The sequence below is a fragment of the Acomys minous genome (assembly GCF_964271855.1).
Source record: "Acomys minous genome assembly, chromosome: 16".
In the NCBI taxonomy this organism is placed as follows: Eukaryota; Metazoa; Chordata; class Mammalia; order Rodentia; family Muridae; genus Acomys; species Acomys minous.
In genome coordinates this window covers 40,410,955-40,428,275 of record NC_140498.1, presented here as the reverse complement: position 1 = coordinate 40,428,275, position 17,321 = coordinate 40,410,955, and the positions used below count along the sequence as shown (strand labels likewise).

At 42.7% G+C, this 17,321-nt stretch overlaps 1 protein-coding gene across 3 annotated transcripts in view; it reads left to right on the top strand.

Annotated features, from left to right (window-relative positions):
* Nucleotides 1–17,321, top strand: part of MEIOB (meiosis specific with OB-fold) — a 59,796-nt gene that overhangs the window by 25,059 nt on the left and 17,416 nt on the right. For 2 of the 3 annotated variants that reach the window (XM_084761636.1, XM_084761634.1), the window contains exons 1-5: nucleotides 2,601–2,780; nucleotides 7,054–7,131; nucleotides 11,361–11,418; nucleotides 13,138–13,269; nucleotides 15,624–15,696. In XM_084761636.1, the coding sequence (XP_084617762.1) occupies nucleotides 7,063–7,131; nucleotides 11,361–11,418; nucleotides 13,138–13,269; nucleotides 15,624–15,696 (332 nt within the window). In that variant the 5' untranslated portion in view covers nucleotides 2,601–2,780; nucleotides 7,054–7,062. Of the gene's footprint in view, nucleotides 1–2,600; nucleotides 2,781–7,053; nucleotides 7,132–11,360; nucleotides 11,419–13,137; nucleotides 13,270–15,623; nucleotides 15,697–17,321 lie in introns of those variants that run through there. The other variant, XM_084761635.1, reaches the window with a different exon arrangement.

The following is a 17,321-nucleotide window of genomic DNA, read 5'->3' as shown; positions in this document are numbered from 1 at the left end:
ACGCCTTTAGCCACTGAGCCATCACACTGGCCCAGGAGATTAACACTTCCTAAAGTTCTTTTTTCTATTAAATTTGAGGTGGTGAGAAGTGCTTCATTTTGCTTTCCAATCTCATTTGGGATTGTTTGGTTGGTTAATTTTTTTTTAAGACAGGGTTTCTCTGTGTAACAGCCCTGACTGTCCTGGACTCGTTTTGTAGACCAGGCTGGCCTCAAACTCACAATGATCCGCCTGCCTCTGCCTCCCGAATGCTGGGATTAAAGGCGTGCGCTACCACGCCTGACTAGGAATTTTTTTTAAAATGAAAAATAGAAATTAGATTTTGGTGATGATGGGAAGCCTGCCTCTAATGGTGCTTTTTTATTTTTTAAAAATTTATTTATTTATTTAAATGGCATTTTTTATATTATTACTTTTTATGTGTATAAGTGCTTTGTGCACCACATGCATGCCTGGCGCCTGCAGAAGTCAGAAGAGAGCTTTGGATTCCCTGGAAGTAGAGATGTGCATAACTGGGAGCCACCTTATGGGTGCTTGGAATGGAACCCGCCTCTTCTGCAAGAGCAACAAGTGCTCTCAACTGCTGAGCGGTCTCTCCAGCCCGTAATGGTGGTTTTAAATTTGGATTTTATTTTCCTTAGATACTGTACTGGTCTCACTGTATAGACCAGCTGGCCTCGGACTTGCTATGTAGACCAGATTGGCCTTGAAACTCAGAGATCTGCTTGCCTCTGCTTCCCTAGACCTGGAATTGAAGGCACTTGCCACCATGCCTGGATTTAAATGTACTTTTTACTTTTGTAATATATGTAACACATGGCTACTTAATTTTTAATTTTTTTTTTTTTTTTTTGGTTTTTCAAGACAGGGTTTCTCTGTGTAGCCTTGACTGTCTGGGACTCGCTTTGTAGACCAGGCTGGCCTTGAACTCATAGCAATCCTCCTGCCTCTGCTTCCTGAGTGCTGGGATTAAAGACGTGTGCCACCACTGCCCAGCTAGATGATTTATATGGTGGTAATTTTGTTTGTTTGAGACAGGATCTATGTAGTCCAATTTTTTTGTTTGTTTGTGTAGCCCAGGCTGGCCTGAAGCACATGATCCTCCTACCTCTGAAATGCTAGGATTGTAATGCTTGGTATTATATTCATTTAAAACTCAAAGAGGTGGGGGGCTAGAGAGTAGTTAAGAGCACTGACTCTTCCCGAGGACCCGTGTTCAAGTCTCAGCACCCACATGGCAGCTCACAATTGTCTATAACTCCAGTTCCAAGAGACCTGACACCTTTGCACAGACATACTGCCAGACAAAACACCAATGCACATAAAATAAAAGTAAATTAATTAAGCCTGGTGTTGGTGGTGCATGCCTTTAATCCAAGCACTCAGGAGGCAAAGGCAAGTGGAGCTCTGTGAGTTCAAGGCCAGCCTGGTCTACAAAATGAGTTCCAGGATAACCAGGGCAGTTGTTACACAGAGAAACCCTGTCTCAAAAAAACAAAATAAACAAACGAACAAATGAATAATCTTAAAAATCACAAAAATGTAACAAATCTTTGGTTAGTTTCTCTTAAGCTCACTTTCAAGCACAACAGCTTTTATATACATTTCACACGTATGTACGTATACATATATAGGCTACTGGGGTGAAATGATACACTGTTTGTGAGATGAACATAAGGAGTATTATCTATTGTATCCTTTAATCCCAGCAATTTGGGAAGCAAGGCAGGCAGGTCATCCTGGTCTACATAGTGCGTTCCAGGACAGCCAGAGAACCTGTCTCGATGTACCCCCCCAATAATATCTATTTTATATAATACTGTGATATTTTCAAATACTAGTCTTTTATGTAATATTATATGTGCATTTCCTGACGTACATAGTATGTGGTACCATCAGGGAAACTCCCTTAACACCAGCATTTAGCCGTCTCCTCTTCTACAACCCTATTGGTTTTTATATCTGCGTTCCTTCGCTTGGCTTTCTGCTTTAAATTGAGAGTATTTCACTTAAGGTGAGTTAGTGCCTGCACGGAGACGTTTGCAATTATAAGACATTTAGGAAGTTTGCTCAGTTGGGACAGCCTGAGATTCCCAACCAGACAACTGAGGCAAACTACTCGCTTGCTTTCTTAGTGACTTCCCCTTTCACTTGTGTGTGTGTGGGCGCCGCTCCTGTCTTCGAGTGACAGCGAAACTGGCTTTTCTCGCTCAGTGCCTGAAGCCAGCTTGCCCAGCACTAAGTTTTCCAGTCCCAGGAAGGGTCAGCAGAGTCAGTGAGGCAGGGGCGGAGTCAGCAAGCGGCGGGGGCGGGGTCAGCAAGTAGCGAGGGTGGGGTCAGCAAGCGGCGGGGGCGGAGTTAGTATGCGGCAGGGCGGGGTCAGCAAGCGGCGGAGGCGGAGTCAGTCAGTGAGCGGCGGAGGCGGGGGGCAAAGTTAGCATGCGGTGGGGCGGGGTCAGCAAGCGGCGGAGGCGGATTCAATCAGTGAACGGATGGGGCGAGGTCGGTGCGCGGCGGAGGCGGGGTCAGCGAGCGGCAGGGGCGGAGTCCGTGAGGGGCGGAGGCGGGGTCAGCACCCCGCGGGGCGGGGCCTCGTGCTAACGGTCGCTGACTGCACGTGATTCGCGCAGCCGGCTTCGGGGACGTCTTCGAGTGTGGCGGGCGCCAGGTGGAGCCCCGCGGAGCAGCTAGCCAGCTCGGGAGGGCTGGGGCATTCGTCCGGCGGCGCGGGACGGTGGCATGAGCTGAGAGGAAACCCGCGCCAGGGCGCGCGCGCCTAGGTTCGGAAGGTTCACAGCGGAGCGCGGAGGTCTTGGCCTGTCAGGCTCCTTCTAGTCAGAACTCATTGGTTCATGTCAGCCCCACCCCCACTCCCGCCGGGTTGCTCCCTGCCAGTTCTCCTCTCCAGTTCTTCCCTTCCCGTTCCCTCCACTCAGGGCCGTCCCAGCCAGTACACTTCCTGTCAGGTCTCTTTCTTTCAGGGTCCCAGGATGTCAGTGTCCCAAGCCACAGATGTCCCTCGAGGTGCGGTCCATACGGTCAGCTTCCATAGGTCTTCACCTTGACAGGACTTGGGAGGCAGTGCGTTTGAGGCCAGCCTGGTCTACAAAGCCAGTCCAAGACAGCCAAGGCTACACAGGGAAACCCTGTCTTGGAAAACTTAAAAAAAAAAAAAAAAAAAAAAGGCTAGCCAGGCAGTGGTAGCATAGGCCTTTAATCCCAGGAGGCAGAGGCAGGCGGATCTCTGTGAGTTCGAGGCCAGCCTGGTCTACAAAGCGAGTCTAGGACAGCCAGGGCGGTTGCACAGAGAAACTTTGTCTTTAAAAAAACCAAAATTACAAAAACAAAACAAAGAAACAAAAGATATTGTTTATAGGAATAATTTCATGGAGAAAACTTCCCTAGGAATCTTTTATTTATTTATTTATTTATTTATTTATTTATTTTATTTGGAGACAGAGGTTCTCTGTGTGGCTTTGGCTGTCCTGGACTCCCTTTGTAGACTAGGCTGGCCTTGAACTCCGAGATTCATTTGCCTCCGCCTCCCAAGCACTGGGATTAAAGGTGTGTGCCACTACACCATCAATCTTTAGACTAAAACAGTAACCATAGGAACGTCATTTCCAAGTTCTCTGGAAGCTTCCTTTGCTTAGAATAGCAAGCTTTTTCTTTATTTTTTTCCCAAGACAGGGTTTCTCTGTGTAGCCTTGGCTGTCCTGGACTCGCTTTGCAGACCAGGCTGGCCTTGAACTCACAGTGATCTGCCTGCCTCTGCCTCCTGAGTGCTGGGATTAAAGGCGTGCGCCACCACACCCGGCTACAATAGCAAGCTTTAAAACACACTTGTTTCTATAAAATGCTATAAATGTAGTATTAGATATCAACTAGAATTCTTAATCTTCAAAAGTTAGCTATAATAATATTATCCTCAAATTACAAACTGATTTACTTAGGACTTGATTTAATTTGGTCTATAAATACTTAGTTAGTACCAACTATGTGTGAGACCCTGAAGTACCTAGTCCCTTCTGGTTACAGTAGAGGAAGAGACAAGGCACAGCTCTGATCTTATGAGTCAGCCTTCTAATGAGGAGACAGAAGCAGAGGATGTAGTAGGAAAGCTTCTAATTAAGACGAATGTAGAGGAGCCAGTCCTGGGAAGATTGGAAGGTAGTTGTTGGCGTTGGGTAGATGGGGGAGTGAGGTGATCTCTTGTGGAGGCATCGCCTCATAAGAGTCAGCAGTGGCATTACCCTCACTGTAACCCTAAGCCAGCAGAGGCCCACCACCATACCTTCTTTCCTTCCATCCTCAATAAGGACTTAGCTCAGGGGCCCTGAGGCTGTGCTCCTAAGATGTCACTTCTGGTTCTAAATTTTCTTGCTCCTCCCTGAGGTGCCTGAGTTATAGATGGCTATGAACTGCATTGTACTTGTTGGGAACTGAACTCATGTCATCTGCCAGAGCACAAGTGTTCCTGACCACTGAGCCATTTCTTCAGCCCTAGACATCCTTTTGTGTGTGCACATACAAGTGCGCAAATGCATTTGCGCACTTCTTCTTTTTCTTTTTCTTCTTCTTCTTCTTCTTTTTTTTTTTTTTTTTTTTTGGTTTTTCAAGGCAGGGTTCCTCTGTCTAGCCTTGGCTGTCCTGGACTCACTTTCTAGACCAGGGTAGCCTCGAACTCACAGCAATCTACCTGCCTCTGCCTCCTGAGTGCTGGGATTAAAGGTGTGCATCACCACTGCCCAGCTTGTGTTTGTTTTTTCAAGACAAGGCTTCTCTGTGTAGCCCTGGATGTCTGGGACTGGCTTTGTAGACCAGGCTGGCCTGGAACTAATAGGGATCCCCCTGCCTCTGCCTCCCTGAGTGCTGGGATTACAGGTGGCTCCACAGTTCCCAGTTTAGTCTCCTACTCTTTTTTTTTTTTTTTTTTTTTTTTTTTTTTTGTGGCAGATTTTCTCTGTGTAACAGCTCTGACTGTCCTGGACTTGCTTTGTAGACCATGCTGGCCTTGAACCCACAGAGATCGGTCTGCTTCTGCCTCAAGTGCTGGGGTTAAAGGCGTGCACTACCTGGGCCTAGTCTCCAACTCTTTTTTTTTTTTTTTTTTTTTTTGGTTTTTCGAGGCAGGGTTTCTCTGTGTAGCCTTGGCTATCCTGGACTTACTTTGTAGACCAGGCTGGCCTCGAACTCACAGTGATCCGCCTGCCTCTGCCTCCCGAGTGCTGGGATTAAAGGCGTGCGCCACCGCGCCCGGCTAGTCTCCAACTCTTGATCTTCCGGCTTGAGCCTGAGTGCTGGAATTACATGTGTGCCACCATGCTTTCATGGATTCTTTTAAATTTTAATTTAATTAATTTATTTTATGTGTATGAATGCTCTATCTACATGCACACCTGCAGGCCAGAAGAGGGCATTAGAGGATAGAGATGGCTGTGAGCCGCCATGTGGTTGCTGGGAATTGAACTCAGGACCTCTGGAGGAGCAGACAGTGAGTGCTCTTAACCATGGAGCCATCTCTCCAGCCCTGTGCACAATTTCTTATTCTTACTGCAAGGTAGATTATAGTGAGAATTCTGGAATTTTGGTTTCCCTCTTCCTTCCTTCCTTTCTTTTTTGATTGTTTTTGTTTTTGATACAGGGTTTCTTTGTGTAACAGCCCTGACTGTCCTGGACTTGCTTTGTAGACCAGGCTGGCCTCAAACTCAGAGATCCACCTGCCTCTGCCTCCCAAGTGCTGGGATTCAAGGTGTGTGCCATCACCACCTGGCTCTTTCTTTTTCGAGACAGTGTTTCTCTGCATAGCTTTGACTGTTTTGGACTTCATAGAACAGGCTGGCCTTGAACTCACAGCAATCTACCTGCCTCCGACTCCCCAAGTACTGGGATTACAAGTGTGCATCACCATGCCCAGCTAAATGGTGCATACCTTTACCCCCAGCAGTCAGGCATGAGGCTAGCGCAGTGTCTGAAAGCTTACATATGATCCATAAATTGGAGGGAGGGAGGGAGGGAGGGAGGGAGAGAGAGAGAGAGAGAGAGAGAGAGAGAGAGAGAGATACAGACTGAGACTGAAACTAGGCCTAGTATGAGCTTTTGAAACCTTAAAGACACACCTCCTCCAAGAAGGCCACACCTCCTTATTCTCCCTAAACAGTTTGACCACTGGAACCCAAATATATGAACCTATCGGAGCCATTCAAACCATTACATTAAAATAGTCACTTTAAAAAATACTTTATGAATATGGGTGTTTTGCCTGCTTATATGTCTGTGAGTCAGTTGTGTGTCTGGTGCCTGTGGAAGCTAAAAGAGGGCTTTGGATCCCCGGCAACTGGAGTTCTAGATGGTTGTAAGTTCCCAGTGGGTTTATCATGTTGCTCTAGAAGAGCAACAAGTGCTCTTAACTGCCATCCAGCTACTTTGGAGTCAGAGGCAGAAGGCTGCCTTAAGATCACGGAACCTTGGACCAGGTCCTTGTTATGGCTGTCAGGCTGTTCTTGAACTCCTCTTGGGTTCTTTCTTTTTTGGTTTTTCAAGACAGGATTTCTCCATGTAGCCTTGGTTGTCCTGGACTCACTTTGTAGACCAGGCTGGCCTCAACTCACAGTGATCCGCCTCCCTCTGCCTCCCGAGTGCTGGGATTAAAGGCGTGCGCCACCATGCCTGGCGTGGGAGTGGGGTTTATATATGAAGGTCAGAGGACAATTTTTGAGAATCAGTTCTCCTTCCACCTTGTTGAGGTAGGATTTCTCTTGTTTCTGCCTAAGTACTTCAGAGCAGTCTGGAAGTTTCTAGGTGGTTTTCCTGTCTCAGGCTCCCATCTTGCCACAGGACTGTTGAGATTGCAGATGTAAACCACCACGTGGCTTCTTTTACATGGTCCCAGAGATCTAACTCAGGTTGTCAGGCTTGTGTGGTGCGTTATCTAATGAGCCCTTGGATCTGTTTTCTACAGGTTAAATCTGAATTAGTTATATTTCACCATTATAGAAAATTTCCAGGAGATATCTAGTGCTTCCTTGTTTAATAATATTTTCTAAAATACAGATTTAAAGCATGGCAAACTTTTTTGCATTGAAGAACTTCACAGCACTTTCAGATCTGCATCCAAATATGGCTAATCTGGTAGGTTTCCGTAACTATTATACTAATATTCAAGTATTTGCTCATGAGACTTTATGTGGTAATATTACATTATATCACCACTACTGATTGACTGGACACGTTTTGTAAGTATTACAACTCAGATGGAAAGATATCCTGGCAGCCAGGAGCCAAGGAATATGACAGAGTCACACCTCATAACAAGTCTTACAAGAGATGCATTGGGAGGGAAAAACCCAGAAGGATGATGGAATCCGCTGGGGAGAGAAGGAAGCAGCAGGGAAGTGAATGGAAGACGAGAGTTTATATAGGTTTCTTGTGGAGAGGGGAGTCAGCACTTCTGGGATGGCTTGGGATTGGAGGGATTATGTGGCCTGATCTTGGGCCAAACTCAGGTATTAGTGGGATTTTTTTTTCTGTATGGTAGGGCCTGGCCACTCTCCTGCTTTGAGGGGGTGAGGCCAGCCTCTCTGTTGTTAGGAAAGGTTCTCAGGGACAGGGCTTACAGTGGGAGTCCCCACCACAGAAGTTGGCATGAAGAACCGGCACACGTGCTTGTATAATTGACAAGCACATACATACTCATTGGGTTAATAGAATTGTTAGAAATTAAATACTACTAATCTTTGTCTTTATGTCAGCTAAATGCAAATTAAAATTTTTTATTTATAGAGTAGCAGATATAAGATTATAGCTCTGACAAGGAATTGTTCAAAATGATGGCTCAGTGGGCAAATGTGCTTATGTCAAGCCTGAGTACTTGAGTTAGATCCCTAGGACACACAAGGTGAAGAGAGAGAACTGACTCCTCACAGGTTGTCCTCTGACTTACACATGCGCACCATGGCATACATGTGGGCACTTATTCACATACATATACACTATGCAAATAAATATAATAATGCCTTTTGTATTATTTTAATAATTAAATAGAAAATTAATAAATGCTTAAATTTACCATTATAAAATTAAACTATTTTCACTTAACAGTAGCAATTCTCTAAGAAAATTATCAATTTTTTTTGCTGAGCAAGTTTCTCTGTGTATGCTTGGCTATCCTGGACTCACTTTGTGGACCAGGCTGGCCTTGAATTCACAGAGCTCCACCTCTTCCTCCCTGAGTGCTGGGATTACAGGCATGTGTAGCTGTACCCAGATAAAATTTGTATCTTAAATACTGGCAGACATGCTACTTTGAACCTTTTTTTTTTTTTTGAGACAGGATCTCACCAGGCATTCCTAGTCAGCATGGAATTTACTATGTACACCTTACTGCTTCATAGATATCTACCTGCTTCTGCTTCTAGAGTATTGGAACCAAAGGTGTACACCACCGCACCCAGCTGTTTCATGACTTGATTCGAAATTTTGGAGTAATGGGTCCTAGCCTACTAAGGCTTATTTAAATAAAATCTGGGTTGATAAGATGAAATACTTAATGTGAAACATTTACCATATTCTCGTACCTTTTTTATCCCCGAGCAGCTGTTTATGTGTAGACCACCAAACTGGCCCTAAAAAGCCATTTTTTTGGCGGGGGGGGGGGGGGGGCGATGACACAGGGTTTCTCTGTGTAGCCTTGGTTATCCTGAACTCACTTTGTAGACCAGGCTGGCCTTGAGCTGACTTCCAAACAGGCTGCTGTTTATCTGGCGTTTACAAATCAGATTTTTTTATTTTTGTTTTTGTTTTTGTTTTTTGAGACAGGGTTTCTCTGTAGCCTTGGTTGTCCTAGACTCTCTTTGGAGACCAGGCTGGCCTCAAACTCACAGTGATCTACCTGCCTCTGCCACCAGAGTGCTGTGTTTAAAGGCGTGTGCTACCACACCCAGCTAGATTTTTTTTTCTTAAGACAGGATTTCTTTGTGTAGCCCTGGCTGTCCTATAATTCACTCTGTAGACCATGATGGCCTCAAACTCACAGAGATCTGCCTGCCTCTGCCTCCTAAGTGCTGGGTTTAAAGGCCTGCACCACTACCACCCAGAATAAATCAAATCAGATTTCTTTTTTTTTTAAATATTATTTATTTATTTTGTGTATGAGTGCTCTATCTGCATGTACACCTGAGGAAAGCATCAGATCATATTATAGATGGTTGTGAGCCACCATGTGGTTGCTGGGAATTGAACTTAGGACTTCTGGAAGAGCATCCAGTGCTCTTAACTGCTAAGCCATCTCTCCAGCCCTCAAATCGGATTTCTTAAATTAATAAACTTAAATATAACATGAATACTTTGCAATGCAACATTTATGATGTAAAAAAAACCTTATTGTTATAGTTTTCCTAGAAATAATCTACTTGGTAATTCCCTTTTCAGTTATAAAGTATTAAAATTTTAATTTTATTTTTATGTGTATAAATGTCTTGCCTGCATGTATGTCTGTGTAACACAAGAGTGCCTGGTGCCTGCAGAGGCCAAAGAGGACATTGGATATTCTGGAACTGGAGTTACAGATTGTTAAAGCATGAAATTTAAAGTTGGCAGCTTTTATGTAACCCAGCTAGCCCCAAATAATTGAGACAGAGACTTTAGTTTTATTCAGCATTTTTCTATGCACAGTAACTGAGCAATACCAGTCTAAAATTATCCTCTAAGCTATCTAGCTGCCTCCCTGAGATACTTCCATGTTATGGCTTTCTCTGCTCCAGTTGTTTTCTCATCCTCTCTCCTGGAGCGCTCCTCATGGCTGAATCCCTTAATGCTTCCCCTAGATGGAAATGGAAGTACATCCCTATCTCTCTACTGCTCAGTTATTGCTGATTAGTTTTATTGACAAATCATGGGATAAATGTTTACATAAGCTTGAAACAGGAGATTCTTTGAATAAGCATTACGGTTCCATGTCTGGATTGCAACCAGGTTTGAGAGCAGAGAAACCAGCATTTGGATAACACAAGGAAAATCTTTACACAGTGCACAATAACATTATGCTAACAGATGGTTGTAAGACTCCGTATGGGGCTTGAACCCAGGTCCTCTGCAAATATAGCCAGTGCTGTTACCCATTCAGCCAACTCTCTAGCCCCAATTGAAAGTTTTATTTAAGTTTTCCATTTCTCTAATAAAATTCAGTAAGATGTATGTGCATATGGGATTTAAGAAATAATAACAATGTGTGTACATGTGATAAGATTCCATGTTCAGCTGGAATGTGATAATCTTAAAGTTTGAGTATATTTGACTTATATTTATTTTATTTCTGTGCCCCACATTCATACTGTGCCTAGGAAGGCCAGGAGAGGGGGTCAGATCCTCTGGAACTAGAGTTACCCCAGCTGTCAGCTGCATGTGGATGCTGGGAACCAACTCATATCTTCTATAAGACTTGCAGCACATGCCTTTCATGGATGAGCATCTCTCCAGTCTCATGACTATATTTTAAAAGTTACAAATTAGAGCTGGGTGTGGTGGTGCATGCCTTTAAGAGGCACACACACTTGGGAGGCAGAAGCAGGCGTATTGATGTGAGTTCGAGGCCAGACTAGTCTACAAAGTGAGTCCAGGACAGCCAAGTCTATACAGAGAAATCCTGTCCTGAAAAACAAACAAACAAAAGTCACAAATTATCGCAAGGTTGCTAGGATTCTTCATTAAAGTTTAATTTTTTCCTTTCAGAAAGATACTTGTATGTATTGTTTGTCCATTTGTTTCTTTTTCTAGGATACTTTTATTTGTTTTTTTTTTATTGATTGATACTTTTAGTTCTTAAAGCATATTTTTAATATTTATTTTTTCTTTGTCATTCACCAAAGAGAACATTACAACTTTTGAGGAGATTTTAGTATCTCTAAGATTTAAGATCTAGACCTTTGAGATCTAAGTTTGTTACAGTCTATATTATTGCCCAACCTATTTGGACTAAGAAGCTAAGAAGTTTCATGTTAGAAAGCCCTGTGTAAAGAAAAGCTTTGAAGACTATGACAAATTAAATTTCATTATACATGTGTTTTAGATGAATTCAAGTAAGGCTTGATAGCTCCCTCTAGTGATTGAAAATAAAGTAAAAACATAGTAAGTAAACGATTATATTTGTAATAGCAGTTAACTGTCTCATTACTTTGTACTATTCCTTGGAGAACTGAATATTTATGAAGATTGTTAGATGGTTGTCTGGAATAAATGCATTTAAATATTTCCTAGTCAAAAATGTTTGTTAAAGCTAGTAAAATATAACAAGTCCATGAAATTAGATTTACCATTTACATCTGTGTTTAATACTGGTCTTCTATTACTTTTTTGTTTTTCAGAAAATAATCGGAATAGTTATTGGGAAAACAGATGTCAAAGGCTTTCCAGACAGGAAAAGCTGAGTTCTATTTAACTCTTCCTTAATTTTTCATTAAATGTGGCTTATGACTGCACAAAATACATTTAACTAAGATTTCTAGTGTGTTTAACATCTTAAGAGCAATGGCCAGGCCTTCTACAAGTATGGTCATACTCAATTCAACACTGTATATATGAAGGCAGAGAATATATATATATTCTCAATGATCTAATGTAATAGTCTCCAACTGTATTTTATTTTATTTTTTTATTTTTTGGTTTTTTGAGACAGGGTTTCTCGGTGTAGCCTCTGTCCTAGACTCACTTTGTAGACCAGACTGGCCTCGATCTACACAGGGATCCACCTGCCTCTGCCTCCTGAGTGCTAGGATTAAAGGTGTGCGCCACCACTGCCCAGCATCCAACTGTATTTTAAAGGCTTTAGCAAAATAATTACATTTGCTAATTCATTCATTTGTAGTTTCATATCATCCCCACCATACAATAGTGTCTAAGAGTACGAACTTGGAACTAGATTGACTGGCCTTAGTCACTAAGTGATCTAAAACTATTTCTTTCTCCTCCTCCTCTTCCTCTTCTTTCACCTCTTCCTTCTCATCCTCTTCCTCTTCCTCCTCCTCCTCTTCCTCCTCCTCCTCTTCCTCCTCTTCTTCTTTATCTTCTTCCTCCTCTTCTTCTATTGCTTGGTGCCTACAGAGGCCAGAATATGGCGTTGTATGCATTGGGACTGGAGTTGTAGTTACAGATGTTGCGTCACCCTGTGAGTGCTGGGAATTGAACCTAGGGTGTCAGAGTCCCTGGAGATTGAATTATAGGTCATTGTGAGCTGCGTAATGAGGATGTTAAGAGCTGAGCTCCTGTGCCAGGCGTGGTGGTGCACACCTTTAATCCAGCACTCGGGAGGCAGAGGCAGACGGATCTTTGTGAGTTTGAGGCCAGCCTGGTCTACAAAGCGAGTCTAGGACAGCCGAGGCTGCACAGAGAAACCCTGTCTTGAAAAACCAAGAACAAACAAACAAACAAACAGACAGACAGAAACTTTTAGCTGCTGAGCCACCTCTACAGTCCATCTTGTATTACTTTTTAAATTACCAAAAGCAACAGAGAAAAATCCCATTCTGGAAAAAAGTGTACTTGCTGACCTCTAGTGGTGTTTTGGTTGCACACAGGTTGTTTTAAAACAGTTATTTAGGTGTGAGTTATGACTTTGATTAAAGCATGTCCTCATCTTGTTGGACCTCATCTGTGATACCCAATTAGATTTTTTGTGCATATAATAATTGAAAAACAGAAACCTTAGCTAGTATTTGGACTGTTATGTTTGAATGTCACTTTGTTTTGAATACACAGCTATGAGGGAAAAAAGGGCCATCGTGAGATTGAGCTACCATGGCTGTGTCCTCCACTGCACTGGTATAGTGTAGAATAGTACAGTATAGAATGTACATCAGGGAATGATGTAGTTGCTAGTAATCAAGAGGATCACCAAAAGTTCTAGACCAGCCTCCTCTTCCCTGTTGCAGAAACAAAAGGAAAACCAAACCAAACCAAACCAAACAAAACAAAACAAAACGCAATCCAAAACTAAGAAAAACAGGGAGTATATATAGGAAATAACATTTTCTGCCATGTGTTTAAGTATTTTAGCATATTAATGATAATAATTGATTATTTTTTTAAGTAATCACTTGTTCAAAGTCATATCCATCTGCAATAAAAGCATTGGTTTTTCCTCAGATATTGGATCAGAAAGATACACTTTCAGTTTCACCATTCGTGATTCACCAAGTTATTTTATAAATGTGTCCTCCTGGGGAAGTGAAAATTACATCCGGTCACTGTCTGAGAACTTTAAGGTTGGTGAGTGTGGTAAGTAGGCATCATTGCTTTGCTTGTTTGTTTTTTGTTTGTTTGTTTGTTTGCTTTGTTTTCCTTGACAGGGTTTCTCTGTGTAACAGCTCTGGCTGTCCTGGAACTTGCTCTGTAGTCCAGGCTGGCCTCAAACTCACGGAGATCCACCTGCCTCTGCCTCCCAAGTGCTGGGATTAAAGATGTGCGCTGCCACCACCTGGCTACTTGTTTCTTTTTTAAGAGAAAAGTTTTCAGGGTATGGTGGTGCACATCTTAAATCCCAACACTTGGGAGACAGAGGCAGGTGGCTCTCTATTAGTTTGATGGCAGCCTAGTCTACATATCGAGTTTCAACCTAGCAACTGTTAGTGAGACCATGTCTCCAAAAAACCAGTGAGGGGATGGGGAGACAGACACAGACACAGAATGAGACTCACTGTAAGTAACCTACTTTGTACTAGAGGTAGTTCTCTTGCCTCAGCCTACAAAGTGCTAAGGTCATAGGCCTGGACATGGTAGGCCAGCAGCACTTAAAAAATGTTCCTGTTGGGCTGGAGAGATTGCTCAGAGATTAAGAGCACCGTCTGCTCTTCCAGAGGTCCTGAGTTCAGTTCCCAGCAACCACCTGGTGGCTCACAACCATCTGTAATGAGTTGTGGTGCCTTCTTGTGGCTGGCACGTGCACATGCGGGCAAAATACTGAATATATATAATAAATAAATCCTTTAAAAAGTGTTTGCCAGGCATGGTGGCTCACACCTTTAATCCCAGTACTCAGGAGGCAGAAGCAGGCGAATCACTGTGCGTTTGAGGGCAGCCAAGGCTGCACAGAGAAACCCTGTCTTGAAAAACAAACAAACAAAACAAAAAATTCCTGTTACAGTATTATTCTTGTGGTAAGTTTGTGGCTGAGTGGAGTCATAGCAGAGTAAAATACAGTTATTCCGATTCTTCTTATAAAAAGCCAGTGCTGAAAACATAATGCAAGACACACTTTCCATATGTTTCCTAATACATGAGTGATACTCTTACTAGATATATTTTATCATCTTTTGTTTATTTCATGTTCCAACTTGCCTCAGCCCCATTGTTATTATTATAGTCACTATCTTTCTATAGATACATATTTGGGCTGATAGTTAATTACACTGTGGCTTTAAGACAAGATGTTGAGCTGGGTGTAATGGCACACATTCGTAATCCCAGCATTCAGGGAGACAGAGGCAGGCAGATCTCTGTGAGTTCGAGGCCAGCCTGGTCTACAGAGTGAGTCTAGGACAGCCAAGGATACACAGAGAAACCCTGTCCTGAAAAGCCAAACAGGGCTGGAGAGATGGCTCAGTGGTTAGGAGCGCCACCTGCTCTTCCAGAGGTCCTGAGTTCAATTCCCAACAACCACATGGTGACTCCCAACCATCTATAATGTGATCTGATGCCCTCTTCTGTCCTGCAGGTGTACATGCAGGCAGAACACTGTATACATAATAAATAAATACATCTTTTTAAAAAACTACCCCAAATTAAGTGCTTCCTTAAAACAACAACAACAACAAACAAAGAAAAACAAACCAACCAAGAAAACAAACAAAACCCCATAAGATCTTGTTGGGTCTCACTCATGAAATAACATCCATTTGTTTTTGTGACTGTTAAGGAAAGAGTACTAGTATAAAGTAAAACACTTCACGACTTGATAGATGGCAACTCCAGCTTAGATAAGAAATAAGAGAGCATGTGTTCCGGTTCTCCCTTATGATAGAAAAAGAGGAGAGACGGTGATACTGGTAGTCAAACCATTCTTCTCCAGTGCTGCAGTACCAAGCACATCACATATGTCAGATAAGCAGTGCTCAGCTCTATGTACTTAACCACTGGATGGAGTCTCTCCTAAATTGAATAATGTCAAACATGTGAACTATGAAGACAAAAGACCTTGAAACTTCACTGGCCTAGTACAGTTATAAATAATCCTTGACTGAGTGCCAGAACTCCCACTGTGTAGAGAGAAATTTTAGTATTAAAATAGGTTGTTGGCTATGAGGATAAATAAAGGATTGTTTGTGAAATCAGATGTGGAGTAAAGGTCAAGTAAATATTTGTTTTATTGAAGGTCATGTTGTAACCAAATCAAATGTTAGATGAAAGAAAATCAATAAAGTAATAATAGTCACCTGTTGGGACTTAAAACACAAAGCCCTGAAAATGTTATGTGGGACCAATTGATGACTGCATTCCAGGACCCGCTTTCTCACAGTGGCATGAAAAGATGCCCATGGAGGATAGAACCTGACAATGTGAGGGTCATTGTTATGCACACATAGCTCTGATTAATATTCAGTGACTTTGTGATGTTCATGTTATCTTCTGTTTAGTGATAATTGAAAATCCCCTGATCCAAAGAAAGGAGACAGAAAGAGAAGAAAAATTCAGCCCCGCAACTCCTAGGTAAATATCTGTCCAGCCAAGAGAACAACCATCTTTGTGCTAGAATGATAGTACTAATAATTCTGTATCAGAAAACGTCTAGAAGTTTCTCTATTTCAATTTGAAAAATGAGTTGAATTCTCTCTTAGAATACTTATTTTTAAGATAAATGACATAATTTATAATTTTTATAATCATAAAAAAAGTGACTTTTCTCTTGGTATCTGTGGAAGATCAAATAAAAAAGTCTCCTTAGGCTACCAAAGTCCATGGGTGCTCAAGTCTCTTACACACAGCTTAAACACAACTGCCTCTGTATCTCAGATCATCTTTACCTGTAAGACCTAATGTACAGGTGCTGTGTGAGTAGTTGTGCTGTGTTTTTAATTGTATTAATTATAGTGTTGTGATTTCTTTCTGAAATATTTGATATATGATCATTTGGGTTTGTGGATGTAGAATCTTCAGATATGGAGTCTGAATGCTTACATTTGTTTAAAAAAAAAAAAGACTCTAGTAGGCCGGGCGTGGTGGTGCACGCCTTTAATCCCAGCACTTGGGAGGCAGAGGCAGGTGGATTGCTGTGAGTTGGAGGCCAGCCTGGTCTACAAATTGAGTCCAGGACAGCCAAGGCTACACAGAGAAACCCTGTCTCAAAAAGAAAAAAAAAGACTCTAGTTATAATAAAACCAAACAATTAGCATGGCTAGAGAGATCGCTCAGCAATTAAGAGCCCTTGCTGCCCTTGCTGCAGACCGGAATCCAGTTCTAGCATTCACTTTAGGCACCTCACAATAGCCTGCACGTCTAGCTCCAGGGAAGCTGATGCCTTGGTGAACACCACAAACATACATGGCATATACTTCCACAGAATGTGGACAAAAACACATACACACAAGTAAAAATAAATCTTTTTTAAAAAATATCTAGGGCTGGAGAGGTGGCTCAGTGGTTAAGAGCACTGAGTGCTCTTCCAGAGGTCCTGAGTTCAATTCCCAGCAACCACATGGTGGCTCACAACCACCTATAATGTGATCTGATCATACTGTATATATAATAAATAAATATTTTTTAAAAATCTCTAAACAAGAGCTGATAAAAAGCCAGGCATGGTGGCTCATGCCTTTAATCCCAGCACTGGGAGGCAGTGGCAGGCAGATCTCTAATTTGAGGCCAGCCTGGTCTACAAAGTGAGTTCTGGGACAGCCAAGGCCAGGTTCCTGGGAGGAAGAACTTGAGGCAGTGATTCTTTACAAGTGGCCTATTGAGGGAGGGCTCTTAGGAGAATCCTGCAAAGATGGGGTTGGGGATAAGCTGCAGCTGGGACTCAGGAGAAAGCTCTGGAGTGTACCTGTCCCCTTGGAGCATTATCCTACGGAGCAGGCCAGAGCTTTTATACCCTAAATTATCCATTGCGTATAGTCCATCTTATTAATGCTCCCAAGCAAAGCCGGGGTGAAGTGTCACTTCTAAGGCAGTTCTGAGCCAGCTACCTCCATGCTGGTCTGTCAGTGGCTCTGGCTAGGTACGGCAGGCTGTGGCATGGACAGCCACTTGTTCTTCTGACCTCTGCTCATCCTTTTCTCTCTGCAGCCACTGAAAATTTCCCTTTTCATGAACACCTGGACTCACTCTGCACTGAGAAC